This window comes from Fusarium redolens (assembly GCF_020744475.1).
Source record: "Fusarium redolens strain MPI-CAGE-AT-0023 chromosome Unknown BKA55scaffold_3, whole genome shotgun sequence".
NCBI lineage: Eukaryota > Fungi > Ascomycota > Sordariomycetes > Hypocreales > Nectriaceae > Fusarium > Fusarium redolens.
In genome coordinates this window covers 1,676,412-1,703,378 of record NW_025763666.1, presented here as the reverse complement: position 1 = coordinate 1,703,378, position 26,967 = coordinate 1,676,412, and the positions used below count along the sequence as shown (strand labels likewise).

Here is a 26,967-nt window from a genome sequence, read left to right as displayed (position 1 = left end):
TCGGCTTCTGGCAATGTACCGTCACAAGTGAGGAAAGGATGAACCACACGACGTTAATTCTTCCGTGATGGCTGCCAACTAAAATAGACAAGACTAGAGGCTCTTCAATAATAACACATGCCGTCGGTGTGCCCATCAAGACGCTCATTGGACGTGGTAGTTCGTTGCCATTGCGGCTCCGAACCACTAATTTGAGGCTTCGTTCTGGAAAACAAGGGCATTGAGCAACACACGAACGAGTAGATTCAGAGAATACGGAGATGGGGGAGCTGGGGAATTGGAGCACACGTCCAGATGCGCCGTATCACCATTTTCTGGCGGAGAACTCTGGGGACTGTCTAGACTGTGTATCGTGTTACCAGATGAGCATCCTTCCTGTTTTCATGAAAGTACACTATTGCAGTCAGCTCTCACAGTATATGATTTGGGTACCAATCTAGTTTGAGATTCTTTCATGGATGTTCTGGAGGACATGGGTATCAGGCACCTAAATTCTTATTCTTCCCTTGGACAGATTTAAATGGACAGGGTTTGATATTGGCTTTGGCCAACTTGTGTCTTTTGGGAACTTTACCAACAAGCTCCGAAGTTTGAATGTCTAATGCATTCGATTTTCATTAGAAGAATCAAATATTCAAAGCATGCATTAGCCGGCAGCAGCAGGCAAAGGCAACCCCTGGCTACATACAGATGCTTATTTTAGCCGCATGTGTATATCCCGGTGAGCTGCACGGCGACGTTGGACGGTTCGAGACAACAGCATTGAATGGAAGTTTTGAAGTTGGTGGAGCGCAACAAATTCACATTCATGTTCACTCACACAGCGAGAGCACTTGCATCAACCCCCACTTACTACCCACGAGCCGGCAGGGGTGTTGACGGGCGAGCTAGGAGGGTTAGGGGGGCCTTGCTAGTGGTACTTGGGCAGCAGGTATGGTTGTTCCGACATCTTCCATCGTCATCAGGACAATAAAAGTCCAGGTTGATGATATGCCTTTAATGGACGAGTATAAGCCAGAGTTGGTTGTTGACAGAGCATGTGCAAAGAGCCAGTTTTTGCCGTATCGTGGTATAACACCACGGGCAGAAACGTGATAACACGAGCTACTTGGCCATGAAGATTTTCCAAAATCAACATCGCGATTGAACCCGAAGACTTCTCGCAATAGGTAGCAAATCAACCCTGATACCTACCTAGTACACATTCGATTTGAACGAGATCAAATAATAACACCGAAAACGAATTCTATCCTCCTCGGGCCGGGAAATATGGACGAACGGGAACCCTTGTCACTTTCAGTGCCTCGTTCCTGTTGATGGCTTGCAACTACTCGGCTGTGAGAGGCTCGTGTACAAGACGTTGCGCCCGCAAATGATTCAAAATACTGCACTAAACGACCGAGCATGGTGTCAGCGGCTTGACCATCCTAGTCATCCATGAGAATGTGGATTCGGTCTTTAGCCTGTTGCTCAAACAAACACTATCAAATCCACTGATTAATAGGTATCATCGACACCCGGGAAAACAAAGATCCAAGGCCTCAAAGCCTAATATTATAGAAGATTTGAAGTTTGACGACACTCGTCTCAGTTGATTCAACCAACCAATCATCTCACAAGTTCAAGCGCCTAACTAGCACAAGAATAGAGCTCATCAACGGCAAGCAATTTCAACAAAACAATCATTTATAGAGTGTTCGCCTAAATCATATGGTCATAACTAAATACCTTAACCCCAATTTGCCTCAAGTCCCCCAGAAAGATGACGGACGTATGGGGAGTCATGCGGGAATAGGTTTCCGTCGAGCCTGAATCGATTCGAACGGTTCATAACCGTCGAGATGCTGTGCAGTTCTCCGCTTCCTGGCATGAAAGAAACCATGTGTTGATGCAACTTCACTTCTCATCAGCAACAACAGCGGGAACAAAGCTCCATGCATATATCCTTTCCCCACATGCCGCTCAGCCTGCCAGACTGGGGACTGGTGATCAGGGATAACAGGGCCGGAGGACCTTCAAAGGGAAACCCGGTGGCTGTGAAGAACAAATCAAGTGGCTCGTTTGATGGGTAATACGATCTGTAACATGTTCAAGAACAGACAATTTGGAGAAGAAGCTCTAAAGCGGATCTCGCACAAGAGAGAGCCAGCCCGGAGTGTCGCCCCGCTATAGCGGTGTGGGCCAGAGATAGAGACAGATATTAATATGTCATGCCTGCTTGTGTCCCCAGACATTAGGAGTGGGTTGACCGATCAGATCTCTCAGCGCCATTCTCGAACGCCCGCAACAGCCTCCTAGCCCACAAATCAACATGTGAGATGCACTCGAGCGGCAGAAACCAGCAAGGAAAGTAGCCCACCAAGCCTGTCGTGAGCCATTTGCTACCGGCATGACAGTTCTCTAGCTTCGGTCAAATCCCCGAGAGGCACCTATCAACAGAGACAGTCCATTTTGAAGGATGAGTGCCGCCTCGGTGCAGATTCACTGTTTGAGCCCTCGGGACCGGTTTCTGGCTTCCTTGCATCCGGTGGGAATAGACCTGGGAATCAACTTGAATATTGCTTTGCCTACAGGTGGGGGTCCCAGTTCGAGTTGGGGGGGTCAAGGGGCAAGGAGCATATGCGAGTGCAGCACTCCGGACGAGACCATGTTATCTCCTATCTCAAGAGGCATGCTGCTCGGCTGACCTTGGCGGTTAAGGTTGCGATCATCAGGCAGGGGTCGAGGGGTTGCCAACGCAGGCGAGTTGGACCATGATGCGCTCATCTCATCGAACTGCAAGAGTATCACCGGTGAGGTTACTGTCTGGAGGTCTTGCTTGAAGCCCATGTCATGCTCAAGACTCTTTCACCACTGCCAGACTTCTCGGGGCCTGCAGGTATCTTCTATGGCTGGTCTGCTTCTCCAGCCGAGCTTGGTTGGGTATATAGGCTCAGAAGTTGGGTACACAAAATCTGGGGTCCTCAAGACTTTTATGTCTTATCTCTAGCACGTACCAATGCGAGTCATCTCTGCAATCCTACGTGACTGTTGACCCTCGTCGCTTCTCAAAGGTTCTCAAGGCTGAAGATTAGATAACCAGGTTCCCCAATCATGACCTGTGTTGAGCTGTGTATACGGGTTTATCAGTCCGGAGATCCAAGAAACAGACTATCCGCATTACAGAACAAACGGCCGCATATCAGTTGAAGTCAGTTGCTCTGTAACCTTATCTCAACGCCATCGCCCTGCATATCTGTGATACCACAAGTTTAAATTCGTCGATGCTGCTGCTTTGTCACTTGCTGAAAAAGAAAGAAAAAAACTGTTAAAGGGACTCTTGTCATACTTCTATTTTTGTGGTCAAAGAAAGAGACACGAGACCCCGTCAGTCTTACAAAATGCTCAGAGGTCAATGCAAACAAGACCTTGACTGTAGCCATTCTTTGTTTTCCTCATGCTTAGGACATGTGTTCTTTGTTAAAAGAGACGGATCGAGACATGAAACAAAGTTCTAAACTTGGCCTCTTCGAATAACAATTGGAACGGAACGATTCCCCGAAACGATGCGAGCGAAAAGTCCCCGTACAATGAAATAACAAAGCGCACCTTGATATGGTCTCTCGAGGCGAGCCCGATCATGGGTGATACTCTTTGTCAACTGAGCCAGGATGATGCTATTATTGCAATGGCTTTCAATCTTGTAAACGAAGATCCTCGAGCATGAGACGTTCTACCGAGAGTTTATAGACCGATGAACCCCATGGTTCACGACGAGTTCAGAATGGCCCCGAAGCATAACGACTACACGAACAAGCACCATGGATATGAACTCTTGGATACCACTCCCAGTATATCTGCTTGTGGTCTTCGCCACCCGATATGTGGAAGCACTGCCAAGAGCAACAGGACCTCCGGTGTTGAGCAAGGAAGACACCGAGTCACCAGTATCCCATATCCTTGGAAGCTTTACAAACCCAGGCAAAAGGAACGAAGAGACCTCCCAGGACAATTATTCCAGAGAATATGCAAGGAGTGGGACCGAGGAAGGTGCAATTGTTGGAGGCACTGTTGCTGGTGGAATTATCATCAGCATCACGGTGTTTTTCGGCGTTCTCATCCTTAAGAAATATGTTGCTCGTCAACGGGAATGCAATAAAAAGATCAATGGTGGGACACCGCCATGCCCAAATACTGAAACACCAGGAACAACGTCTAGCAGCTCGGCTCATGCTTCATGGCGTCAGACGTTCAACCACCAAATATCGGTCCCGGATGCAGACTCTGTATACTCTCAGAGGACTTTGGGAAACGCTGTAACTACCACTCAAGTGGGTATGACTTCAGCTCAACCGATCCCGCCGCCTACTATACCGACAAAGGCTGCCCAGATGTTGGGGGTTGAGAAGACGATGTCAACAACGGCTCTGGCAAAGAGGCCTCTTCCTTCGCCACGCTTGCCAATCACACCTCTGTCAGAGAACTTTATGCCAAGGACTCCTATTCTTCAATACTCTTTGTCACAAAGCTCTCCGAAGCAAAGCCCTCTGCGGCGAAACCCTCCATTGCTGCCCCCTCCAAATAATCCTCCTCCACAAGGTCCGCTGCCGCCTATACCTACCCCTAGGCCATCAGCTGTTGGAGAGTCCAAGCCATCCAGAGGCCCCCAGAATCGTACATCATCCATATGTACCATGAGTTCTCTTGGCATGGAACTTCTCCGCGATGTGATGCATCCCCTGGAGTCAACCACATCCAGCCCACCCCCTGAAAAGGCGTCCTTTCCTCGCTCATCACCGCCAATCTCAAACCCAAATAAGCCACCTCCGGTAGCCATTAACAATGCCAAAGGACAGAAGAGGGTGCCTAGTACACGATGTTTTGTACCGCTGTTCAAGAACAATGGACAGCTGCCGAGTCCGACATCGCCTGGTGGGGGAGTGCTTTCAGAACCGGGGACAAGGAACGAAACCAAAAATACTGTCAAGGCCAAAACTGAAACAGTCTTACGAGACTCTTCGAGGGCGAGATTATTCTCTCTTGGCAATAACAAAATATAAGCCTTGCAGGTCGAGGCTGGGTGTGATCCATAGCATTACTGGGCGTTTGGGCTTATACCGACAATACCAGGCACCATTTATTGATCTAGCATTATATACCACTGAATATATCAAGCTTTCCTCTTTGCTCCATAAAGTTTTATCATTAGAATAGCTTCCGTACCGCCCCCATTATTACTCTTTATCTACCTTGATCTCTACCTTCACCAGAGCTTTGCGGTATCACGGTAAAGCCCCTATGACTAAAGGCACAGTCTATACATTTGCACAATCAGTTCTCGCCAATCTCTCAAACGTTAAAAAAGGCAGATATTTATTGCAGTTATACCCACTCGAGACAGGTTGTTTTCGGTCAACCCAATATTTGGATCAGACGTTCCTAGGTGAAAGCTGGAAACAAGGCTGGGATATGATGGCCGAGCCCAGCAATTTCTCGTTGTATTTCGCTCTTATTACTATCGCCAATAGTTTTTTATATCCTCGAGTTCTTTGCCTGGCAACCAGAATCACCACTGTGTATATCTACTGTTTGTGAAGGACCAATAAGCTGAAACCTGGAAGATGATTCTCATAACGGCTTCTACAAACGCAAATGAAGGTATCATCTGGAACTTTCTATGAAGACTAATATAGGATAGTTTCCATTATGGTTCAACCCATATCACATATGAACGCCTAGTATGTTGGTTCCGCATCGCCCGGTCGCTTTCATGGCCCGCTCAGCCACACACGTTCCAACAAATGGATAGAATATCAATGCTGGAGGCCGACCATCATTTTAGAGAGCCTGATAACTTATTGTAAGAGGTCTTGGAACGTTCTCAGGTCCTGCGAATGCCTCGCTGCCTACTGAAAAGGAAGATCACATCTTGAACACAAGGAGGCCTCACTTTGCTCTCAGTTATTTAAATCAACCATAAAGCTGCACATTAATAGATGTCAAGAAATTGGTCTTGTATACACTTTCTCCATATACCAACTCAGCGTCATATTATCTATCGAACAAGAAACGCAAGTTCCACTTCTATCCGCAACAACCACAAACATGCTATACAAGACCTCACCTGTCGTTTCTAAGCGTCTGGATGACCCCACTGAAACGAACTCTATTGACAATCTTGAAAGCTCCGGACGCTCCTGGTCCCCTGTTGCGCAAGCAGTATGGGGACATCCGGTTGATAAACCCCTTCTCAGGACATGGGATGGCCTTTCAGGAAGTCAACCAGATGGATCTAGAGATATGTCCACCAGAGCATCCGATATGCCATTGACAACCTTCGAAGCCCGGCAGTCGTCCCTTCAGACTCACATTATACACCGTAACTGGACGCCCACGCCATATATCTCTTTCACTTCCTCACCAGAGGCACTCGAGAACTTGGCTAACTTCAGGAAGTCCCGCCCAGGAGGAAGACATCAGACCATTACTGTAGTCGATCCTGCAGTTCGTCTCGAGTCAGGCTGGCCTATCATTTCCTATGGCGAAGAAAATGAGTATTACGGCATTGAAATCCCACATGGGATACAAGACTGGGAACTTAAGGCTCACCACTTATGCCTGCGGAGAGTCAAAGCAGACGAAATTGTTGAGCATTACGACTGGGACAAGCTTTCTTCGGACCCTGACTGGTATGAAAATACTATCCGCCCGGATTTCAAGAGGTTTCGTGAAGAAAGGCAGCATCGGGAGCAGGACCAGGTTCAAGATCAGATAGATGATATATCAGCCGCTTTCGATACCCTACACCGTGAGTATTCTCCATTATTCTTAATATGGCAAGATTCGCTAACTGTGTTGGTGGATGGCTCTTCGTCACCGAGTTCCTCGACTCCTTCAAACCACAACACAAACAATGAATATTGGGTAGACAGGAACGACAACCAACCCACTAAGCAACATATTCGGTCGTTGCTGTGAGTATGGGCTTCTGCTGTCTCTGATTGCCAGGAGTAAATGGTTAGAGGGTACTTCGAGGCGTGGTTGAGAATTATCATTCGAGTGTTTTGGTAGTTATCACCGAGATCAGATTGTGATGCAAGGGAGGTGCACGATGTTAGACTTAACTTATGCTACTTCGAATAATATATCATAAAGTCTTACCGAGCTTGCTAAGCTTTAACTGCGCATTCAACAGTCAGGGAACAGATTGCTCATTCCTTATCATTACACTCACCGTGATACTGTCTCATACATCTCAGTGTTCATTCCTCTCAGTGTACCCTATAGTCGCACCGGGTTTCATTTTCCTGCCTTCAAGAAGACATTTAAGCTAGTTCAAGCCATGAGTCATGAACTGAGAAGATCATTTAATTCCGGTGCATTCCCGAATCCTTATACTCAAGGAGCAAGGATTTCTTAGTGTTTGGAGGCGTTTCTTTGAAATTGCATGAATCAGACGAATAAGCAAAACGACGATACCGAAGTATAATTTGTAATGGGGGTATTATTCCAAATATGCTCACAAAAATAAACAAGTTAACCATGAATACCGGACATCTCCTGTTAGTGCCCCTTCTCCCCTGATTGCCTCCAAACCCAGTCCAGTTGTATATGATCCTTCTCTTCCGACTAGACATTTGTGAAAATGTCGTTGGTATGAATAATGTGTGTAAAGATATGATGATATCCCGTCAATGTCACCCCCACGAAGAGAAAAACGCCCTGGCAGGTGAAGCACCTACCAGTTGTTGCAGGTTTGAACGAATGAAGTGCCCCTGCAAACGCTAAGCTCCCTTTCGTGTTGGTGATTGACTTGGTTTGTACCACGTTACCCATTAGCGTTCGTTGCTCCCATGCGATGCCCCTTATAACCAGAGGCAGGAAGGGCGTTTAGCCGTAATACATGACCGAACGCCTTAATGAATGAAGTAGAGGCCGTTTCTCATCGTCCTTGCGCTGCTACTATTGCCGTATCTTGGTCGAAATGCATGCTCGAGTGCGGCGGTTGAACAGTGGCCAAGAAACGCGGTGCCAGTGTATGCCGGATAATGCAGGCTGGTACCGCAGGAATTGTTGGATAATCAGTTCGTTGGTGCAGACTCTTCGTATGATTGAAGCCGATAAATCTCGGCGTTGGCGTGCAATTCGTCGACTGGCTGTTTGTCTGTCGACTTTGGGACGCAAAAGGCCTGCTGTGAGCCTCCATCTTCCTCTATCCGATGACAACTCGTGCGCCTTCCTTGCCCAACACACCCCTTTCTTTTGGCTTGGGACTATTTGTACGACCCTTCTTGCCCTTGAGGAATCCGAACATGCCGCCAGAGCCTTCACTCTTGCCGTCACCAATATTGTTAGCATCCGTGGGCAAGGTTGCATCCTGGCGAGCTAGTTCAGACCAACTACCGCTGCCATCAAGAGTTACTTGTACGCCTCCAGTAGGACTTGTCATCCGTTGGCCGGCAACAATCGGAACATGGCGAGCTCGGAAGTCATTCTGCAGTGGAGGTGGCGGAGCAGGGCGTACAGGGCGTCCCTGCCGGCTTTCATTGCTGGTGCTTGGGTTAAGGGGTGAGGACTGATACCCTCCGTTAACTGCGGGCATAGGCGTCGCTTCATCCGTTGTGATCGCTTGAGGAGCGTTATCTGAATCGGGGTGTCCTTCTGGGTTGGCACCAGTGCCTTCGGTGATTCTGTTCAAGTTAGCAAATCGATGTCACGGCAGCCAAGCTAGGACGTCATACCGCTTGTAGGCAGCCACTGTATAGTCGAATGGCTTGAAGTCTGTCTCAATCATGCGATACAGCTCGTCCTCCCTGATCTCTTTCTCAGTTGCATCGTCCTTTAGACGCTCTCGTGGTTTCTGACGTCTCGCGCGGGCTTCGAGTGGAGCCTCCTCTAATAGCAGCTCCTCGAGGTCGTATGTGGCATCGAAATTCGTCTTCTCGGATGAAGGAACAAAAATGGGTTCGATTCTCTTGAGTTCGAGTAGTTCGAAATCAAAGCACTTAAAGAATTCGTTTTGTGTGAAGCTCTCCCATGTTGATCCCATTCGAGTATCGCGGTTCGGGTCGAGCGCGGAGCCGATTGCGTAGAGGCAAGCGAGGGACACAGGCGGCTGCGTAACGGGGTATTTGGGAGAAGCGGCCTGGATCTGTTGACTGAGAGATCCTTCTGAGCCACCTTCGAATGGGCGCTAAAGCAAATGAGAAAACATGTATGACTGGTGCAGTTTAAAAAAACTTACCTTGTTGTAAATACATTCGTAGAACAGAACACCTAAGGACCACCAATCTGCCCGCACATCGTATCCTTTACCAGCGTAAACTTCAGGTGCAAGATAAGCCAATGTGCCGGACTTGCTAGTAAGTGTCCTGCCTGGAACGACGTCGGAAGCAACATTCTATTTTCGTTAGTTTTAGCTGCATATAAAAGGTGTGAAGAGCGTACAAAATCAGTCAAATGAACATGGCCATCCGCATCGAGCAGAACATTGTCAGGCTTGATATCTCGATGGATGATATTTTGGCTGTGCACATATCGCAAAGCGCATCCAAGCTCGGCAATCCAGAATCGAACAGCCTCTTCGGTAAAGGTCTTTCTCGAAATATGGAATCGCAAATCTCCGCCAGTCATTAGATCAACTACCAGATACCTGTTACCGAATGTGAGCTAGCGCTAGGCGGTGTAGATTACAAGAGGGCGTACATGTACTCAATATCCTGAAAACTGTATCTCAAGTTGCAAATGAAAGGATGGTTAACATATTCCAGCATTCGGCGTTCGCGGATGATGTTTCGCACGCTTTCGGATCGTACGACTGCGAGGTTCAGAACGATTAGCATTGTGCCACAGAGATGATACCAAGTTCATCAAATTGACAATTGCCACCGATGGAAGTGGGACACGAGTCAAGACTTCGGGTCCAAAGCCAAGCGTATGACAGGCGGGGAGCATCGTGAACCTACCTTCATCTTTTCGGATATACTTGAGGGCGAAGGACAGGTTCGTGTCCTTTCGCTCAACAATTCGGACCTTGCCAAAGGCACCTCGGCCGACGACTCGCAAGAGGCGGAAATGATTCAAGTTCACTACAAAGCTGTCAGCATAACCCACCAACCACAATGTCATAAAGATAAGGGGCAGAAGCTTGTGAGGCTGCGAAAGCAAAAGATAGAAAAATTGGTCGTCAAGAGCGCGCAGATAGAGGTTGCATGACACACGTGGGAGACAGGATGACGCCAAGTGATATGCGGCTAAAAGATAGCAAATGGCATGCAGGATGACGGGAATCCCAGATAAACCAATGGCGATATAGATTTGGAAGGCGAACGACTTCAGAAATTGATATAAAGAAGCTTCTGAGCTGAGCTCCTTTACGTACCTTCGCCGTTCAGGTCGACGGGCTTTCCTTGGCCATTGCCCATCGCGAGGGGATCGATATGGTGGACAACGTTGAATTATCGTGAAAGATAGCAAAGTCCCATGCTGAGTCTTGAACCTAAAGAATGGATCGGGGGTGGAGTCGGAGCGCCGTGGTAGTATCTCGCAGGACACTGTATCTTGCGGTGTAAATCGTGGAAGTGAAAATCCGATTTGAGACAGAGGCTGTATTGATGGTAGTGGTTTCGATGATGTTGACGGCGACGACGACGATGATGATGATGGCAAAAGGATCAAAGTCGCAGGGGTACAGTAGCAGAAGCAAATGCAGCTCAAAAGTCAGCGAAGCAAGATGAGGCTTGGCTTGGCTGGGTTTGGACTGGCCGGGCGCTTGTGAAGTCGAATCGAATCGGGACGGGGACGGAGCAGGGTCTGGACCTTAGCGGGCGACGTAAAGCACGGGAGGCGAGAATCGGATTTTTCTTGTAGTGCAGCCTTCGGCCTTTTGGGGGGGTTGAGACGTCGTTCGGAGGTTGGTGGCGGCGGGAGGTCAAGGGGACGGCGTGCGACTTTGGACCGACTTTCTCGGGGGAGAGAGAGGGGAGAGAGGATGGTCTTTTGAGGGGGAGAAAAGGAGGAGCCCGGTGAAGAGGGGGCTTGTGGAGGCGTTTCGAGACGTGGGATGTCAAGGTGCTCTAGTTCTAGCTGAGTTGCCTAGCAGACTAGACTTGCTAGAAAAGAAAAAAAAAATGTACTGTTGGTGAAGATCCAAGATGGAGAACAGTACGGTAATAGCGGAAGAGAAATGGTCTAATATGGGCAATAATGGCGATACCTAGCGGTAAAGACCTTGACTAGGTAAGTTTGAGAGTTTGGTTGGATGGATGGATGTTCCAGGGAGAGGAAGAAGAAGAGTCAATGGAACAATTGGAAATGGAAGGTCTCGGCAGGTAGGAGCCAGTACCTATTAATCAAGGTGCCGTAGTTCAGTATAGGTAGTGGTAACGGTAGCGGGCAGCTGTGCAAAAGGGAGAGGGGGGGTCCCTGTTTGAAGGGTGTTGACCTGATGCTGCACATTAATCTACAAGTTGTCGAATCAATAACGATTCCTGCTGCAGATACAGAAAGTGAAGGACAATCACAGGAGAGCCGCACTGTCGAACAAAGAACTAATCAACTAATGATGCCACTCTGAGCTTTGAGGGCGTACATGTCGGGTCCCGTCCCTTATGAGCCGTACCTGTACATGCTTCAACTCCTTAGAAACGGGAGTGCAGTACGACGGCCCAAAGTAATTTCATGGTCTGTGCCTATTTAATTCCGTCTTTCTTGCAACTCAAGTGGTCTGTTGTCTGTATGTATCTCTAGTTCCCTTGCAATCCAATGTAAGAGAGCACGGACAACTGCATCCGTTGGCAGGGGTCCAGAGTAATGAAAAAGCTAAGAGACGGAGCAACAGCACGAAAGAGGTCAGAAAGCCACGTCCAGAAGAGCAGTGATTTTCGTTTTTCTGCTCGCTTGTCAGACATTAGCTCTGCCTAACTCTTGACATATATCTAGTATATCAACGGGGAAACAGGGGGTTTTCAAGCCAAGATGCTAGCTTATCAACGGATGGCGTCGTGTTGCCTCCAGAAGAGGCATTCCTGGCGTCTGGTGTAAGACGGACGACTCGACTTGACTCGACTTGGTGGATGTCTTCAAGTGTCAGTAGGTATAAAGCAACAACTAACTTGTCAGACGATGTTTGCTATGACTAGTGGAACAGAGTCCTGGTACTGCAAAGTACCAGAACCAACAATTACCATTACGGCACATGTAGAACCAAGTGTGGACTAACCTGCCAAAGATGGTGACCGGTGGCAGTCCAGCCAGAAAAAAGCGCCTGGTTGTTTGTTAGCATGGGATGGAATGATTTGGCTTGGCTCGTAGGATTCAATAGCATGAGAATTTGAGAATAACTAGAGAGATAAACCATGATATGACTCTTCTTTACGATCCATCAGAAGAGAACTCGATGAATGAACTCAGTTAGACTGTTCGAGCTACTTGAAAATGGAGTTTGAAGTTGTCCATCTCTATCTAGCCTGTTGAAATACATGTTCCACAACTCTCGTAAAGACAGCCTTCTCTCTACCAAATGTGTCTTCACCATCTCACATCACCAAAGATGCCGTCGTTGCATTGCATTGCATGGGTGAGTTCGTCTCTCTCGCTATTCCCATTTTCGTGCTCAGCTGGCTCAGAGTTGAGTTCGTTCATCTGGCCCCAGACCATGACAAGGGTCCTGACTCTTGTAAAAGAGCCAAACAAGACAGGGGACTGTAGGTACGACCTACCCTGGTTCCACTGCCGTTCAAAAGAGGGTGAGAGAAACGTCCTGCGTCCCTAGGTGCAGCAGCGTTGACCTGCAATGTAACTATGCTAAAGGTGCACTATACCGCCAAAGATCATCACCACATCAGTCTCCTTATTTTCTATTGACAAGTAGAAACACGTAGTTTCATATTCATATTATCTTCATTGTTTCAGGAAGCCACCCACAGTCGGCATGTTTCCCTCTCTACGGTTGCCGCTTACTACCTTGCCTGTTCATCCATAACATTACATTACTGATTACCTCTCCTCTTGTTCGGCGTGTCCGAAGGCGTAGTGTTTGTGGATAGGCGGCGCGTGGCGGAAACCAGTCTAACCACTGATCAGCCTGACAACTCGACTAAGACCAGACCATTTTGTGCCCCGTTGACACAAGATTGAAAATACGTACAGTGGTATCTCAAGTACCTCTCGACATGTGCTTCATGATACAGGCCACTTGTGACCTTTATCGCCGAGGCGAATCAGCGGCCGGGAGTGTGAGAATCCCCTAATTCTCACTGAAGCCATGCTCGAGATCTACAGGTCGATACATGCTAATGTTGTCTTGGCTATCTTTCAAGTGGACAGCAACCAACCAACTTGACCTTTGTCGCTTATTGGCCAATTGACCACTTATCTTTAATCTTGTTCGATAACGTTTGTTATTGAGAAATCCGGATATGGCATTCACACGTTCAAACTCTGGGATTCAATGTTCCCATTACAAAACTCCAAACTCCAAACATAGCTCACATCGACACGGTATTGGTCCTTGAAATAATCGCAATTGGCCAGCTGAGCAAAGATCTACTCCGCCTCAGCTCAAATTTGAACCTCGGATTTACGGGATGCCTAGGTTTACCGGAGAAGCATCCCCTTTCTGCCTGGGCTCAATACATAGTACTCTGCGGCTAGCGATCGTCTCCAATGTTTGAGCTCTTTATGCTTCGTGGCGCAAATCAATATGGGGGGACCTACAGCAGAAAACCCGACAAAGGCCGGACGGGCGGCCAGGTACGCACCGACTAGGGAGAAGCTGACACACGACGATCAAACTACTTCCTCTGTTAGGGATTGATGGAGACGGAGACGTGGAGTTCTTGTTGGTCGCAGAGTTGACAGGGTGGTTCGACATCGCTACCGACCAACCAGCCAACCAGCAACAACACATCTGCTGTACCTATCCAGCCAGTTGGGCCTTTGATGCGTTCTCAGATCTCATCTGAAGGACGGGCCCCTGCATGAACAAGAACGACTACTGTATGTTTGCTTCACAAACAGGCCTGATTTGTGTTTGTGTGACCCTAGCATCGTTCTGGAAGGCTTCTCTCGGCTCACATGCTAATAACACAAGACAGCCCAGTACTACTACATATGCATGAGCCCTTCGGTTATGAGTTGGATTTGGATTCTGCAAACGCCGTTCATGTGCAGATAAGCGACGGAGATGCCCGTAGTCGGCAGCGGTGACCTGTCGTGTAAAGGGACAATGTGGCGTCCCTCATGACTTAATAACCAAGCAGCCAAACCAGGGCTAGTTTGGCCTGCCGCGTTCCAATGCACATAGACCGGCTTTGTTTGCCATGTTGGGACTGACGTATATTTCACCTGCTCACTGCTCATAGAGAGACCCTGATATAGCGGAGCTGAATACAGCTGCCTGAAAGCTTTTACAGGTCAGAGATAATGGGTTCTGTAGTATCGCAATATCATGGCACGTAGGTGCAAATTGCACATATCTCACTTACACCGATCCCTTGCCAAGGTGTTTAGATTGCATTGGACAGTGGACACAACACAACGGCTGCCAATTGCACCAAGAAAAAGCAAAGAAACACCTGCAGCACCAACAGTTGTACCTGTACCACCACCTCGGGTCCCTGCTCCAGCTTCCAACGGCGCCGCCTCTTTGATGCAGGCCAGCCAACCAATTTCATTTTGCAGCAGCCGCATCAGCATTCAAAAGATCCCTTAGGAGCTAACGGACGGATAGGTACTGAGGTACACAGAGATGGAGGTGCCTCAACCGTGTTTCAAAGCCTGTAACCTTGGCGGTACTTGCGTAGTTAGGTATGGAATGCTGTGTTCCAGCCTCTGAACATCATCACAATCGCAAGGCTGCCAAAGACGTTCGTCTGGTCCCCCTGTCCCTGATACCGTTCCAGATGGAGACCCATGTTTGCTGATCCTCCTATTCTTTAACGCCGCAGCCGTTTTCTAAGTCTTTTCATGTTGGTTGAACGAAGTTTTTGTCATTATTGCATATCAAGTCCAAACCTAGAGATGGAGCAATTTAATTCACTGCATGAACACGTCGGAAGCTGATACTCGCTTAGGGCGATAGACAGCTCCTACCAAACTCTCAGCAGGGTTGATCCCCGGGCATTTCTTTAACGTCAACTTGAACTACCTCCTTTTAACTAACATTGCGGCTTGATCCTCATCACCTCAACAAACAGGCCTGGTTTGATCAACCACGTGTAGTATTGGCTTCCATGTAGTGTTGGCTTCTATGAAAACAAAATTAAATTGTTCTAGAACAACGCTCCAAGACGTTAGTGGCTTGGGAAACGCCTCTCGGGCAATGCCGCGGCCGGCCAAGAAGCATTTTATATCGAATATTGGTGTAGACAAATAAACACTTCTCCGATGTGATGCCTTTTCTCCGGCTGAATGGTATTTAACATGAGTCTGTTTTCCCCATCCAGGTGCCATTTATTCTATTTGCCGGTGATCTAACAGCTGAGGCGCAACGCCGCCTGCTAATGTCTGCGTTTCTCATGACCGTTTGGTGTTTAGTCTGTCTAGTTTCTTCCTGTACGAATCCACGATGCGGTTATTTTCATCATACTCATACGTTTATGTTCTAGATTCGGAAGAACCAGGACCCAACTGAATCGCAGCTGTCAATTTAAATAGCTTTGGAGCTTGGTATGTCTAATTGAGCAAGTTGCGGAGGCCTAAATCCAGTGGACATCTCAAAATCTTTCTTATTTTGTATATATTTGAACATGCCATGCTGTAGGCCGGAACTCTGAAACGATACTGTAGAAACTTGCCTGTGCCCATGCTTCCTGAGTTATATTCGTATTATTTGGCCAGAGCAGATCAGCTTTTCTTTGACTGGCCTAGACGGCGATCTCGTTTCAGTCGATAACTTGATTTCGTTGTTGTTCTCTGCGCAAGCGAAATTCGGCAGTCAAATGACTTTAATACTTGCGTTATGGATCATACCTTGACGGCAGTCATGACCATCTAACTACCGATCAGATATCTCAGATGATAGGGTGTAGCAAACTCGACCTCACCCTCTGCTGCCTGTACAAATCATATCTTATCATGATACCCCGGAGGGAGTGCTCCAGCCCTGTCATAGTCATGACTGAATAATTCGCAACACCATTGCTACATCAAATCTTTGCTTGTGATTAAGTATCAAATTACAACCACGAGTATTGGAAATCCACAGTTCTTTCATTACCTCGGTACACTGATAATCGCCAATATGGTGTAGGTTAGTCTACCTACAAAATCATGACGACTGAGATCGTTCAGAGTATGATGCTCGATGACGTAGTCCAAATAACATCACTCCAACTTGAGCTACGTTGGAAGCTCAAAACTTGCCAAATACATATTCCAATTGCTTGAATCAATTACCCAGATCACCGAAAACATCCTGCATAAGTTCAATTTCTACCAGAAACTCACGTCTCATCCATTCATCTTTCGCCATGTCTCTCTTCCGCAATGTCCTGCGTACAACTGCAACCACCATCCGCCCTTTCCACACGACAACACGTATGCAGATGCCGTATAAGCACGATCAGGACCGCGAGTCTCTACGCCCAGTTGTGAATGAGAACACAAAATCAGGAACGGACGAGCAAGTTGCCTCTGAGCACGCCGACATCGCCTTTGACCCTAACACGACACGGCCTGAGGAAGCTGCCGATAAGACCAGAGAGAGGACCAAGTCTAAGGGCCGAGAGGGAGAAGACGCCCTGAACGCGAGTGGTGCGAACCAAGAGCTTAGCACACCCATGGGTGACGAGAAAACGATTGAGACCAAGGGTGCTGGAGAAGAGATCTCAAAAGGAGGATCTAGCGGAAGTGGAAGTGCGCCAAAGAAGGGAGATCTGCCCAAGGCCAAGTAAGGAATGGGAACATGAAGCGAGAAGTCAACGATTCCTATGACCTGTATCTCGTGTTCTACTTATGCCTTCATAAGTATTTACCTATTTGTTCATCAGAAGAAGAGCTCTGGAGGCTTAATTGCATATCTAGATAATAATAAAAAACACAATTACAATCGCAGCGCCCGCAAGACGCGCAATTTTGATTTCAATGAGTGCTTGGAGATTGATTGAACCTGGTTGAATGCTAAGGCACTCCCGACCATTGATATCAAGGACAGCCACAACGACTGCTGGTAGACCAGCAACTGCACAAATGTCGAAGGAAGCTCCCAACTGACAGGGCCTCACCTTGCTTGCTTTGAGTATAAAGCCTAAAATGACATCTATCTTGGGCAACTCACATTATTATTCTGAATTTGATAGTCATTCGATAACACTCAAGTTAAGTTCAGTTTTCATCAACAGTCATCGAAACATCATTCAACAAGCAAACAAACATCAAGGAAGCCCATGAAATGTCACAATGTCGCATCTCCCTAGAAGATCTGGCAACCGATGACGAACGGAACCAGTTGCACTTCGAGATAGTCGACATATTCGATCGAGCCTTGAATGCTGAAGGCCGTAGGCTAGATCAAGCTGTTGACCAAATGAGACCAGCTTCTACTAGAAATAGGTCTGGAACTGGATCAGACCAATCTGCCGAGGGCCAACAGTCTGACTCCAGGGCAGAGAAGCTCGCTGATGAACTGGATGAGCTGTGGTAGAAACATGCGTCTCAAATCCTCAACTCCCAGTCTCGTGCGTCTTCTTCTTCTAAAATATTCCTTGCTGCAATCTGGAAAGTTTTTCGAGAAGTTCCTCGACGGATTCCAGTTGAAGATGAACGTATGGATCTCGTTGTACGCACGATAGATGCCCTCGGGCAACAGCACACAGAACCATCTGTCCCCCAAGGGATTTCTATTTGGCAAGGCTTACCAGAGCTGCGGGAGCTTTTTCTTGAAGTCTCCACTGGTATGTTCCTGGGCTTGCCCTTCGTCTAAACCTCTTAAGACACTAACTGACTGTTGCTTAGTTCCTCCCAACGACACTCGCCTGTGTCGAACGTATGATGGGTGGGTGTCTTTTCAGTCGTTTTATGCTCGTCTCGTTATCAGAGGTATACTGCGAGATGACTCATCTGGCTTCATCGTCATGAGACGAGCGCTAGAAGATCCATTGCCACTTGAGACGCGGATGTCTCATGCTTATATTCTTGGGGCCTGTGAATGGATCATAACAGCCGGCGGACATCTATATCTTCAGATTGTAATTGGCGAAACAAAGATACGGGCAGGGGATTTAGCACAGGGGCAGTTCATCCAGGGCGGAATGCCCGGAGAAAGATGGGATTTCTGGAAAAAGAGGCTCAAAGTACTGTGGAGAGAACTTGGGTCTGGCCAGGGATGGCTGCAGGATAGACTGTTCAAGGCAGGCCTTCACATGAACTGGCTACATGGCCAATACATGGCGTGGGAGATAGAAGAAAAGTGCCGAGAGTTAGAAATCTTTCTAACATCAATCAAGGAAGAGCAAACAGGTGTAGATAAATGGCTGGATGGTGTGTAATTCTCCAAGACCGGAAGGAAGTGCAGAATAGAATTGGCCAAGAGCCAAGATTGTGGTCAATTTTACATTCATCATGTTGTGAAAACATCAAGCCCATAGTGGCTCAAACTCCCGACGCCAGGCTATGCATATCATTACTAACGCGCCAATGCCTAGGCATACATCATATCGCCGTCTTCCTCTTCGTCATCCTGCACGACAGGAACCTCCTGCTTCTTCCCCATGTCTTGACGGCACATGGGACAAGTTCCCTTGCTGCGCAACCAGGGTCCAACGCACTCGAGATCAAATCTATGACCTCCTTCGCATGGGAGCTCAACTACAAGACAATATTGGTCTTCTAGATAGGGCACCTTGCAGATGGCGCAGTCGTCATCTTGCTTGAGGGTTTTGCGACTGACACGGTCGAGTGAATCAAGAAACTCTTGCGAAACACCATGCAAGCGAGTGGGAGGATCATTGATATCATCTTCTAGGTTGGTAATCAAAGACTCGAGAAATTCTCTGTTATCGTCTGTAGGAGCGGTTGTGTGCAGGTGGTGTAGCTGTTCCTGGAGGAGGCGGAAGAGAGCAGCCGTGTCGACGGGAGTAGGCGTGGCGTGTGGGTTGTGATGAGGAGTTTGGTTGCCTGAAGGTTCGGCGATCTGATCGAGGAGGGAGAAGAATGATGACATGTCTACACGACGGCCCGAGCGGCGGCCTTCAGAAAACTTGACATTGTGTTCGACTTTTGAAATTTAGCTATAAAATCGAATGGAGGGGTTGAGGGGGGGTTGTTTCATGTTACCTTCGTACTGAGTAGCCATTGTGAATCCTCAAAAACTGTGTTTGATTGTTCGTACACTGCTGGGGTAAATATTGAGGGGGAAAAGAGAGGGCGCGCTGGCGTCAAGACGTTGTTGTGTAACGGTCAGACGCAGGCAGAGATGATGTCGCAAGTCAAAGTTGAGCTCTCGAGTTGTGGGGTAAGAAAAGAGTGGGGAACTGGACCCCTGCTTTGAAGAGTGCAGGGGGCGCCACAGTTGTGCAGTTAGTGTAAGCTGCAGGCAGGGCAGGGCTGAGGTGCTTGTACGATTAGGTGCTTACAGCTTCACTTGGAAGCTTGGCTTCTGAAAGCAGTTGAGAATTTGTTAAGAAACAGTCAAAGTAAGTCAAATTGAAAAGATTTGGGACTTCTATAAAGTACGTAATTGACTCAATTGATCATGATATTTATCACATGTCAACTCAATTCAATGTGGCTGATTCCCTGTCCCCGCTTGGACCATGTCGTCACATCATTCAGTCTCAAGCTTTCCATCTGACGTTGATTTTTCGCAATTAAATGCGTCCATCTCGCCTGCCTATCGATCAACTAGGGTCTGACCTGATTCTTTTATCTTTTACTTCTCTATTGTTCTCATCTTGCTACCCTCATCTGCTGCTATTCTTACGATTCGACACCTATACAAACCCTTCACCTACCACAACCGCTAATTTATCCTGTTAAACGCAATCGCCATGTCTTCGCCCTCTGCTGCCATCATTGGCTCAACCGGCCTGGTCGGATCAAACATTCTCTCAACGCTGCTTGCCTCCGAAATCTACAACCCTGTGCATACCATCACTCGACGCGCTCCCAAGACGACATCACCTCATCTCAATGCGATAGTCGACGCTGATACCACCAAATGGGCGGAGCTTCTCACAGGGCTCACACCCAAGCCATCTGTGGTTTATTCCGCACTGGGTACCACTCGCGCCCAGGCAGGTGGAATCGCCAATCAGTGGAAGATCGACCATGACCTCAATATCGAACTTGCAAAGGCATCGAAGGCTGCAGGCGTCTCAACATTCGTTTTTATTTCCAGTGCTGGAACACGATCTCTCCTCTCCTCATCTTCACCTTACGCAAAAATGAAGAACGGTGTCGAAGACGCCATCAAGGAACTCGACTTTGAGCAAGCCGTGATTCTCAAGCCTGGTATGATCCTTGGCCACAGAGAGACCAGCCGCACAGTGGAGGGTATTGCTCAAGGGGCAGTCAACGGTCTTGGTCATCTCAGCGCTGGTATCAGAGATACTCTTGGTCAGGATGCTGATGTCATTGGAAAGGCGGCCGTGAGGGCTGCGCAGTTGGCGAGTGAGGGAAAGGCACCGAGCAAATACTGGATTCTTGGAGGAAGTGATATTATAAAATTGGGAAGGACTGAGTGGCCGGGTAGCCAGGCTGCCACGGAGACGAAGACTGAGACTTCTGCGTGAAGCCTTTGAGAGAGTGACTTGACTTGATCCTGTGGTACAACATGACTCTACCTTTGCACAACGCTTTCGCAGACTGTCAACATAAACTAGCCATTCCACAACGCGCTTCCTTAAATACTCGTTAATAAAAAGCATTGACACAAATAGGGTGATTTGAAATTCATGATGCATACACTCCTCTGCAACAATAAATGGCTATTGGGAGACGAATCGTGCAAGATAAGGTGGGCTGGACACATTCAAGACTCCAGCTGGCAGTGATTCACTTGAGTATATCATGAGTGAGAAACAATTTACCATTAAGAGCGTAGTATTCCCAGCCTTTTATCTGCCTTCTGCCCTGTATATGTGAGTTTATGAGTTTATGATTTTAATCATTGGTTATGTTAGCCGCGAACGATCAATTGCCCAGTACCTATCTCACTAATTCTTGGCAGCAGAGCTCAACCCTGTCTAGGATTCTGCACACCTTGTGTTGCGTTTCACAAAGCCATGAAATGCAGTATTTTCCCCCTGCATGAATATATGTTCACATGGAAGCTGATATATAGTTATCAATGGTCTTCTACTAAGATAGTAAGCAAGTCTTGATCTTTGCTCCGACCCATCGCACTTCGGCATTGCTTCTCCCCGCCCCCGCCATTCGTCGGATCTCATCATCAACTCCACTCCTCGACTCAGATAACCACCACCAGCTTCTATCAACTTCTCACTCACTCACTCGTTCAGTAAGCTTCATCTTTTGTTACCACGACTCAATAGATTCACTCAGGTAAGTTTCAGCTATGAGAATACTCTGTAAAAACACGATACTCATATAATTCATAGCCCACTGACACATACCCGCTATCGAGCACATCATCGTTTGTGATTGCATATCATGTCTTCTCGTCCTTCAGTCGTCGGCCCAGACTCCGGTCCCGAGGCCCCTTATCCTCTTCACATGGAAGGCAAAGTGATCTCTGGTTTCGGCCGCGGCTCCAAAGAGGTAAGTTTCCTCCCGCGCATCACTTATTTTACTCACACCTCTTAGCTCGGCATACCAACCGCCAACCTGCCTGTGGACGAGGCTCTGACACCATGGATCGCCAACATCCCTTCCGGAGTCTACTTCGGCTATGCCTCTCTCGCTCTGCCCACAACACACCCGGACATCCCCTCGGCTTCATCCAACGCACCTCCCAAGTCCGACACAGAGGATGCCCTCCTCGCTGCCGAAGCCCCTGCTAACCCTCCCTTCCACATCTTTCCCATGGTGATGTCCATTGGGTACAACCCCTTCTACAAGAACACAGTTCGAAGCGCAGAGGTCCATCTGCTGCACAAGTTCACCGCAGACTTCTATGACGTGCCCATGCGTCTTCTCATCCTTGGATTCATCCGTGAGGAGAAGGACTACAAGAGTCTAGAGGCTCTGATTGAAGATATCAACTTTGACTGCGAGGTTGCAAAGAACAGTCTTGCGCGAGAGGCCTGGGCTCCTGCCAAGGGACGTGTCATTGGCGGTAAAGATGTTGAGGGTAAACTCGATGTCCAGTGGTTAGTTCGAGATGCCTAGGATAGATCTCAGAGGAATAGAATATGGTAAAAAGTGACCGGGAGTTATGGATAGATAGCAACATAGAAGAGATGGGAATTTTTTCAAAAGTCATGGTTGTTTCATTTCATATCTGCTAAACTACCTGGGTATCATGCGAAACCCCCATCTGTCTGACTTAGAGCACTACCAATAAACTATACAGCATCAAAGCTAATCTTCTATGCAAAAGTGTGTACTCCAGATCTTTCCCTTCTCTTGCAAGGCAGCCCTCCCTTAAAGGCCTGGCTAGGATCTCATTTCGAAGAACATAACCTCCAACAAAAAGGGAGAATGAACGTATTTCAGTTTTGCCCTCAGTCATAACCAGCTAAACTGCTAGTTGCTGGGGTCCTTGGTCTGGTAAATATCGCGGTAAGAACTGCACTGGAGTTAGCAAGAAAGAAGTCTTACAGAACGAGATATTAGAACTCACATTCATTATAATCATCATGGGAATGTCAAAGACGTCTCGTTTGATCGTCCAACAGTAAGTGCATTCAACCTTGCCATCCCTCTCAATCCTTGATATACCGTGCTCGCTGTCAATTCGCGTAACTCGGCTACTGAGGATGCTTGGCTGTACGTCCTTCTGAGCGGCATGATCTGGCTTGATGTCCATGCTTTGAGAAGATCGATACTTGTTGAGTCGGCAACTTCTCTGTACCTTGCCGCGACTGTCCTCAAAGGCCAATTCCGCAAAATCTTGGTAAAACTCGACAACACTGTCGTCATCAAGCAGCTCACCCAAGAAAACAGGCTGGGGTCGTCCGCCGCTCATGTCAAGAGTGGCTTTTTGAGGCCGGGGAGTTGGCATGTCTCCCTGAGCATTGTTGTCTGGTGTGTTCGACCCATTGGTCGAACGCCCGCTGTAGGTATTGATATTGAGGTTTGGCTCTTTTCCGAGCAACACCTCTTTTGTCCACCCTGTCAACGCGATGAACTCTTTGTTGACCGCAGCGACCTCGCCTGATCTTCGACAGACAATGGTCGGAGCGCAGCAATGCTGTAAAAAGTCATCATATTCTACCAACGTTCTTTGAAAGCACTTCTCCATGAAAATCAGATCCTGACGGGTCAGATCTTTGGTACACGATATAAACGACGGTCGAATCTCTCCAAGGGCCTTGGCGATTCGTAGTAGCTTGTTGCCGGGCAGACGGTTTCGTAGGACAGCCACCATGTTGTGGAATCCGGTTGTGTAAGGATACGGCTCTTTTACACTTTCGTAGATAGCAGCAGAGTCTCTTTGTCGCTTGCCAAGATACGACTTGGGATTCGGCTTAGTACTCTTCGGTCTGTGTCGTTGGGCGCCAGGAACTGTAGGAATTCCAGCAAAATTATGGCCTGGTGAGCCTTCCATACCCGCAACAGAATGGGGGCTGGCCGTCGCATCTGTACTTGGGCTGGCAAGGCTTGTAGGCCCGGCTGCAATAGCATAAGCATGGGGTAGTCCGTGCTGGAGGTTTCCCTGGGCATATAGAGATTGGTTATTTTGGTCCATACCCGAAAAGTCGGCCCCTAACATGGGATGATCAAAGCCGTTTCCGTTGCCATTTGCATTTCCGAAGAGAGCTGCATAAGTGGCCTCGGTGGTTGGAGTCTGTGACAGGGAGTTCTCTCGCGGAGGTGTCTCGGCTCCAAGGGCCATCTTGTTGAGAATACCAAACTCCCAGCCGGCGTATTGGCTACCGAAATTCAGACCTTCGAGGTCAAAGTTGTACAGAGCAGGGTTGCTAGGGTCGAATAAGGCGTTGAAGTCCATATTACCAGTAGGTATAATGTTGTTAATTGGAGCGTGTGCATTGCTGATTGGAGCCTGGAAGGATGTTGGGGACGTTTGAGGGTTGAAAGGTAGACTATCAATGCCTACAGGAGTCTGCGCGCCCGTTGAATAGACCGGTAGTGTCGTAGTGCTCGCCTGAGAAAAGAAGTTGCTACCAGTTGCAGACATACTATCTGACTGGCTGGCATTCGAATTCTGACGCTGAGTGTTGGGCCGCGAGGGAGTGGGATTGGGATTGGGGTTGTAATTTGGGCCAAGAACAGGCCGAAGGGCTTCCGGAGGAGCATCATGAAGGTATTTGGCCTTCTTGCGCACACCATCTTGACATGCATCAGCGAGGCCACGTTTGATGCACCTTTGGCACGGTCTCTCATCTCCTAGAAAGGTGTCAGTTTGATATCTCTTCTTGTCTGTCAATCTTGACGATCTCAACCATGACTCTTCTCTCACAGAAATGGGCCGTAGAAGCACGCAAGCAGTTTAGCAGTGAAAATGCCGACAACTGATGGACTAAAGGGTCAAACTTCACATGGAGAAAACGAACGCTCATGTCATGATGATCGGCACATATCGGCATATTGCCAACATTCGGTCGTTGCAAGGATACTTACCACAAGTCAGATGAGCTCTTTGACATGCAAAGCACGCCCTTCGCGCCTTTTTCCTCCTAGGGCGCATAGGGTCTTTGGGGTCATACTTCTTCTTGACCTCGGTGGTGCTCTCGGTAGTGCTCTGGTCGGTCATTTTCTCGTCTTCTTCCTTAAGAAAAGTCTCGGTCTCGTCTTCGTTCTCAGACATAACATCTGAGACCTCAGTGCTATTCTCCTCCATCTCGTGCGGCATGGTGTCTTAGGTTTTATATACAAGGCCTGGAGACCAGGACAAGGCAATGCGACAGCTGGAATATCCTCCTTTCAGCTTATTCGAGGCCGAGACTTTGTTTGGGTTGCTGCACACAAGGCGGCCCGGATATGCAGGCTCCGATCCCAGAAATCTATTTTGTTTCTCTCTTTCACCTTGTCCTCCTTTTAGACACCTTTGCGAAACCACACTTATCCAAGCCGTGGTGGGACAACTAAGCAGGGACAAGTACGCCGTCGAATTGACGTTACAAGAAGTGCTGTTCACAGTGACAACAACCCCCACGGTGGCGTGGCAATGCACAGAGAATCGTTCCCCTGATCTCCCTCACTGATCGCTGACGCGCGCTGCGTGGGTGATGTATGTAAGATTAGGAACAACCTGAACTGCAATGTACAGATGCGGTAGGACTATGGCGTTGGGCGCAAACGAGGCCAGAAGGCTGTATGCAGCCGTGTATTTGATGATCAAGCCTCTGGGCTAATTGGCAGACCGAAACTGATCGGTCAGGCTCGTATCGTAGAAGGGGCGTACTCGGTGAAAGCCAATGGGTGCTTAGCTATGGTACGCAAAGAGGCGTCTTTGTGAAACGTATATTGAGTCAATCGTAGGTCGAAGCAGTCGTGAGGCTGTGATTGTTGTCACCGAAGAAGGCGTAGGAGGTGGAGAAGGTAAAATTCCGATTCGATGAGCTTAGGTGATCGATGATCGCTAGGCGCAGGAGAGGTGTCGGTCAGCGGTAGAGGCGGAGCTGTCTAAGGCGACACGGGAGGTGAGAGATATGGCGACTGTGAGGATGCGAATGACGACGAGGAAAGAATAGGATGCAGCTACCCGCAGGCCATGAGGAGTGGCTGCACCCAGAACCAGCACGAAAGCCAACCAATTTATAGCAGAAATTGGGCACTATAGCAACAGTAGAAGCTCACACGGCGTCGGCGACCCGTAACAGCAGGCTGTGGTGACAGCGTATATGTAGCGTTGTGCAGAGATGAGGCATGCGAACCAGGCGCGGCGCGGGGGAGAAGTTGAGCGCAGATTGTGCGGAGGAGCCGGATCGCGATATAGGTTGGATTGAAGAAGGGTATAGGAAAGGATACAGAGTCAACGTTGAGAGTTGAAGTCGAACGAGGCAATTCGCAGAATAAGTTGTAAGCAATGACTGGTCCAATTCAAGGTCAGTTAGAAGAGCCCAGTCAGGTCAGGCGACAGGGTGTTGTAGTGGGTGGTGGTAGTAGGTAGCATTGTGGGTTTTGGTGGTTGGTGGATTAGCAGACGCCACAGACAGGGCAGGGCTATTGGAGGATGTAAGTGTCTTAAGGTTGTTCCTGTGCTGCTCTTACTTGCTCCGAGGTACCTAAAAGGTTGTCTATGCTGTAAGAATCGAATGCGAATGCGTGCTAGGGATCGCAGAAGTACCAAGTTTGCTGTGCCAAGTACCTGATGTAGGTACAACAAAGTGGGTTCATGACAAGCTCTCAGTCAGAGAAAGTGGATTGTGTTTAGGGGGATAAGGAATGGATTGGATATGCATATTGAAATACAATGTGTACATGCAGATAGAGTGACGAATCCTGTTTACATCAGAAGGTAAAGACAGCCAAGGCTCGTTCGTTGTGCATGGCATGTGCAAATGTAGAAACCCGAGGTGATGCTACATGCAATCTCGTGAACAGCTACAGACAGGACATTGACAGGCGGATGATCGAATAACCATGCAGGTATTAGCTGTAAGGGTACCCACACAGGGTGGGTAACTCTTCATCCTTTCAGTCAATTCCCCTGTCCTGTCTTGTCAACTCTACGTAGCAATGAACGTCAAACCCTTCAATCTGCCTAGACATGGGTATCTGACAGTCAATTGATTCAACATCGTCACCAACAACATAACCAACGCGCTGATCATCATGAAGATTTTGCCTCGACGAGTTCCAGGTGGATTTGATAGACTAATATGGCTGATACTCTTACTCAGTCGTTTATGCCTCAGCAAACCGAAGTTTCAAGCCTCCCATTTTCACACCCGCTAGCAG

General features: G+C 48.1%; 8 protein-coding genes across 8 annotated transcripts; 5 read left to right on the top strand and 3 right to left on the bottom strand.

Moving 5' to 3' along the window:
• Positions 1-3,800: 3,800 nt before the first annotated feature.
• On the top strand, positions 3,801-5,039 carry BKA55DRAFT_685700 (uncharacterized protein; the record flags this gene model as incomplete). Its single annotated transcript, XM_046198832.1, has 1 exon — positions 3,801-5,039. The coding sequence occupies one exon, from the start codon at positions 3,801-3,803 to the stop codon at positions 5,037-5,039; it is 1,239 nt and encodes a 412-aa protein (XP_046053961.1).
• An 855-nt stretch (positions 5,040-5,894) lies between these two features.
• On the top strand, positions 5,895-7,400 carry BKA55DRAFT_558231 (uncharacterized protein). The gene has a single exon (XM_046191856.1). It carries the CDS (start codon positions 6,085-6,087, stop codon positions 6,955-6,957), a length of 873 nt encoding a protein of 290 aa, XP_046053960.1. The 5' UTR covers positions 5,895-6,084; the 3' UTR covers positions 6,958-7,400.
• Positions 7,401-7,903: 503 nt separating this feature from the next.
• On the bottom strand, positions 7,904-10,838 carry BKA55DRAFT_241862 (kinase-like domain-containing protein). Its single transcript, XM_046185311.1, has 7 exons — positions 10,361-10,838; positions 9,945-10,067; positions 9,685-9,796; positions 9,427-9,631; positions 9,224-9,379; positions 8,721-9,172; positions 7,904-8,669 (listed from the first exon to the last, which is right to left on the bottom strand). Exons 1-7 carry the CDS (start codon positions 10,401-10,403, stop codon positions 8,192-8,194), a joined length of 1,569 nt encoding a protein of 522 aa, XP_046053959.1. The 5' UTR covers positions 10,404-10,838; the 3' UTR covers positions 7,904-8,191.
• Positions 10,839-16,302: 5,464 nt separating this feature from the next.
• Positions 16,303-17,032, top strand: BKA55DRAFT_558212 (uncharacterized protein). The gene has a single exon (XM_046191855.1). It carries the CDS (start codon positions 16,452-16,454, stop codon positions 16,872-16,874), a length of 423 nt encoding a protein of 140 aa, XP_046053958.1. The 5' UTR covers positions 16,303-16,451; the 3' UTR covers positions 16,875-17,032.
• A 1,478-nt stretch (positions 17,033-18,510) lies between these two features.
• Positions 18,511-19,399, bottom strand: BKA55DRAFT_558210 (uncharacterized protein). The gene is made up of 2 exons (XM_046191854.1): positions 19,255-19,399; positions 18,511-19,194 (listed from the first exon to the last, which is right to left on the bottom strand). The coding sequence occupies exons 1-2, from the start codon at positions 19,271-19,273 to the stop codon at positions 18,620-18,622; spliced, it is 594 nt and encodes a 197-aa protein (XP_046053957.1). The 5' UTR covers positions 19,274-19,399; the 3' UTR covers positions 18,511-18,619.
• A 568-nt stretch (positions 19,400-19,967) lies between these two features.
• On the top strand, positions 19,968-20,711 carry BKA55DRAFT_685695 (uncharacterized protein; the record flags this gene model as incomplete). Its single annotated transcript, XM_046198831.1, has 1 exon — positions 19,968-20,711. One exon carries the CDS (start codon positions 19,968-19,970, stop codon positions 20,709-20,711), a length of 744 nt encoding a protein of 247 aa, XP_046053956.1.
• An 880-nt stretch (positions 20,712-21,591) lies between these two features.
• On the top strand, positions 21,592-22,269 carry BKA55DRAFT_685694 (uncharacterized protein; the record flags this gene model as incomplete). The annotated part of the gene is made up of 2 exons (XM_046198830.1): positions 21,592-21,699; positions 21,745-22,269. 2 exons carry the CDS (start codon positions 21,592-21,594, stop codon positions 22,267-22,269), a joined length of 633 nt encoding a protein of 210 aa, XP_046053955.1.
• Positions 22,270-22,443: 174 nt separating this feature from the next.
• BKA55DRAFT_718635 (uncharacterized protein) lies at positions 22,444-24,916 on the bottom strand (the record flags this gene model as incomplete). The annotated part of the gene is made up of 3 exons (XM_046200947.1): positions 22,444-22,669; positions 22,724-24,450; positions 24,685-24,916. 3 exons carry the CDS (start codon positions 24,914-24,916, stop codon positions 22,619-22,621), a joined length of 2,010 nt encoding a protein of 669 aa, XP_046053954.1. The 3' UTR covers positions 22,444-22,618.
• Positions 24,917-26,967: the final 2,051 nt, after the last annotated feature.